Source organism: Apis dorsata, unplaced genomic scaffold, assembly GCF_000469605.1.
Source record: "Apis dorsata unplaced genomic scaffold, Apis dorsata 1.3 scaffold_739, whole genome shotgun sequence".
NCBI classification, from domain to species: domain Eukaryota; kingdom Metazoa; phylum Arthropoda; class Insecta; order Hymenoptera; family Apidae; genus Apis; species Apis dorsata.
This window is the reverse complement of record NW_006263900.1, coordinates 100162-104136: the sequence shown is the minus strand read 5'-3', so window position 1 is coordinate 104136 and position 3975 is coordinate 100162. Positions and strand designations below refer to the sequence as shown.

Below are 3975 nucleotides of genomic sequence, written 5' to 3'. Positions count from 1 at the left end.
TTATTATTATTATTGTTGTTGTTATTATTATTATTATTATTATTATTATTATTATTATTATTACTATTACTTTTATCACTATTATTATCACTACTATCACCATTATTACTATTATTTATTACTATTATTATAACACTTATTATTATATTGTTTCTCCTTCTATTTTCCGATTGTCGTCGTTTTCTTCTATTCCATTTCATTTGATTTCAATAAAAATTTTTTATTTTAATTGTGTTTAATTTTCTTTTTTCTGTCGAAAAAGGAAAAATGAGATACAAAATAAGAGAATCTTACCTTGAATTGCTCGAAGCAACGCTATTGTTAGATCGAGATCTTCGACTTTTCAACGAATCTCCTCGGTTTACAATTCCTTTACCAGTTATACTGAAATGTCGAAGCCTGTAATATTCTTCCTCTACACCAGTATTTGGCATGCTTGCAACTCTTGATCTCTGTTGAGGAAGACATAAATAATTTGGTCTACCTGATGAACGACTTCCAGGAGTCTTAACCGATTGAGATCTACTGTGATGTGGACTGCCATATCTAAAAAATAATAATAATATTAATAATATTAAATTTAATAATAATAAATTAAGAATAAAATTGTATTATAAAATTAGAAATAAAATTAGAAATAAATTATAGAAGTATAAAATTACAAAATATAATTACGTATAAATAAACATAATGAATAATTATAATAAAATATATAATAATATTAAATAATGATTATAATCCAACCTCATTTCAAAATCGTGTATCTCTTGTAATGTCAATGTGTTCGCAACATCTAATAATTGTCTCATATTTTCTTCTCGACGTCTAACATCCAACTCCGGATGTAGTAGTATCGTAGCAGCTCCACTCGATCCGTCCAATGAGAGTGATGGTTGTTGTACCACAATCGTTGCCGCTTGCGTTGATCTCTTATTTCCACTCGTGTTGCCTCCTTTTCGGTATTAGAAAGTAAACATCCGTTATCTTCGTCTCTCAATCTTGTCTGATTTAGTTTGGTATTTACAAAAAGATCTCCGAGCACCGAATATTAAATATTTTTTCATCTTTTATTTTTTATTTCCACACATATCTTTTTTTTGCCTTTTCGCGGGATTGATATTCCCCTTATAAATCTGCCCGCGTTCCCTATCTTCATTTTTGCCAATCTCTCTTCTCATTTGTGTAAGATGTATTTTAATACACGATCGATCGAGAGGAACTGATCGCACGAACGAACACGGAATTGATCATGCTTATCGTTCAATCTTCTATAATTTGTATCTTTTCTTCCTCTTCCTTCATCACTTTTTTTTTATTCCCTCCTTCTCCTTTTCCTTTTCTTTATTCTTCACATTTAATTCTTTTTCCACCTTCACCTTCACTTCTATATATTATCACTATTACCACTATCATTACGTTCATCTTCATCTTCACTATCTTTATCAGTTTTTTTCCTTATTTCCGTTTCCGTTCGTCGCTATCACATCTTTAGTAACTATTTTAATTTTCACCGATCTTCTATCTCTATGATAATTTGATGTAAATAATGGATTACTTGTTTTGTAAGCGTTCCTTCATTCGATCGAGAAACGTGCGATGCCGGGAGAGTCTTTTTAAAGCTTTGAACACATAGGCGTGCATTTTTCAAGCAGAATTGCCGCCCGGAATTCATAGTTATTATAAAATTTATTTTCAAAATTGTACCAAAAAATACCTTTCAATCATTGATAATCATGCTAATTTTACAATTATATATATTTTTTCATCGATTTCTTTTTGCATTTACTTATATTTGTTTTTTTTTTCATTGTTAATATTTCAAAAATTTTTATTTTTGAATAGTGATAATATATATATATTGATTTTTTATTAATCGTATTATCACTATTCAAAAATAAAAATTTATATTTATATTTATATATTATATCAATATATATATTATATATATATAATATGATTAATTAGAAATATTGATTAATTAATTTGAAGCGAAAATATATATACAAAATTATTTACGTGAAAAAAAAACTAAAAGATTAAATATGAATTCGAAACAATGATAAAAAAATATAGAAAAACAATAGCAAACAAGATAAAAATAAGCGAAAAATATTATAAATATTGTTTGTATATCTTCAAGAAACGAATCATAAAAAATATTGTAGATGTAGAGAAATAGAATGTAAGATAAAAAAAAATATAATATTCATTAAAGGAATACAATTTTTCAATAAAAATAAAGAAAAAAATAATTAAAAAAAAAAAGAATATAAATATTCTTGAGATTAAGGGCAGCAATTCAATGAAATTTGCAATATGACAAATCGAGGCACTATCACCTATGTTGTTATAGCTAACTGATAAAAATCAGCAAATCATGCGCTTTTGGATATCGCAATATACTATCACCTCAAGCTTCGAGAAAATACAGCGATGCAACGAAAAGATTGTGAGCGATGATTCTCTTCTCCTCGAAATATTTCTTTTTATATACTTACTATATTTTTCGCTTTACGCTTTATGCCTTTTTTTTTTTCTTTTTTTTTTAATATCAATTCTTATATATTTTAGTGATCAAATATTATTTCTTAAATTAAAAAAAATGTCATGAATCAATAGCCATTACAAATATATGCATAAATATATTTTTATTTAATATGAATTAAATTATTTTATCATTTTCTATCTGAGACGAGGAGAGAGAAAGAGGGGGAAAAGGGGGAGAAAAGGAAAAAAGATAAAGAAAGGAAGAAAAGTCGAAGAGATGCGAAATTGAAATTAATTAATTAAAAATGACAAAAATGATTGCTAATATTGCTCATATTTTGAATTCCGAACGTATATGTACAAGAAAATGCTATAACGATAAGGAGCGAAACGAAGGTAATCATGAAATTAATTTCGTAGACAAAACCACCAGGAATCCGAGAGACCACTAACCGAATCCAATCAGTAATTGATCATCGCAATTTATTTCTCTTTAAATTAATTCGTTATCCTAGAATTTAATAATACATTTGGTCTAGTAATTTCTCGGTTTCCGAGATAAATATCTCGAAGCAGAATTCGATCACAATCAACTTTATACCTATTGCACAAAACGGGAAAAAGAGCCTGACCCATGAATGAATGGTTGAAACGAGGGGATGCGATTCTGAAAGAAAACAATACAATTGATATTCTTAACGAGAACAACTGCAAAAACCTGTCTCTATGTTGTTCGTTTTTTTGTTTCTTGTTATTTCATATTTTTTATTTTTTATTTTCTCGCGTGCTATAGATTCTTACAAATTATTCGAGAATAAGTCATCCATCCCTATTGAGATATTTTAAACAAATGTGATTGATTAATTTAATCGACAGAACAATAATGCTTTATTGTTTACCTATAACAATTATTGTGACTTACCAGCTATTTTTCTTCGAGGTTTAGTCGAGCTACTAGGTCTTCCAGAACTGTCAGATGACTGATTATTATTAGTATGAGCTTCTATTAATGATATATCCAAAGGATTCGTAGTAACGTTCACATTCAGTTTTCCTTCCTCATATTTTCTCTCATTGGATACAATATCGTTTAATCGATTTTCTCGATTCCCATTTTCTCGAGATCTATCGACAATTAATGTTAACATCGAATTTGAACTATCTTTCTCTGGCTGACCAGCATCTACCGAACCTCTTACGGGTGTGCTGAAAAAAAAGTAAAAAATTTGATACTATAATAAATATAATCAATATGAAAGTAAAATATATGGTAATGTTTCAGGAAAATGCCAGAAAGAAAATAAGAATTTCCGTTTGCTGTGCCTAAGATATTAATAGTATTGATAGTAAATAAAATTTTTAAAGTAAATTATAAATTATAAAAATTATAAATTATAAATTATAAATATATGTATTAATATTTTGTTATTAATAACATTGTTTATGATATGAGTTTATGATATGAGTTTTGCCAATGCTTTGAAGTCA

The 3975-nt window shown here is 27.4% G+C and overlaps 1 protein-coding gene across 4 annotated transcripts in view; it reads right to left on the bottom strand.

The window, feature by feature from the left end:
- LOC102670957 overlaps positions 1 to 3975 on the bottom strand; it is a 20238-nt gene that overhangs the window by 12447 nt on the left and 3816 nt on the right. For 3 of the 4 annotated variants that reach the window (XM_031513787.1, XM_031513785.1, XM_031513786.1), the window contains exons 5-8: positions 3410 to 3693; positions 3089 to 3154; positions 745 to 952; positions 295 to 546 (exon numbers count right to left, since the gene is read on the bottom strand). In XM_031513787.1, coding sequence (XP_031369647.1) covers positions 295 to 546; positions 745 to 952; positions 3089 to 3154; positions 3410 to 3693 — 810 coding nt within the window. The remainder of the gene's footprint in view (positions 1 to 294; positions 547 to 744; positions 953 to 3088; positions 3155 to 3409; positions 3694 to 3975) is intronic. The other variant, XM_031513788.1, reaches the window with a different exon arrangement.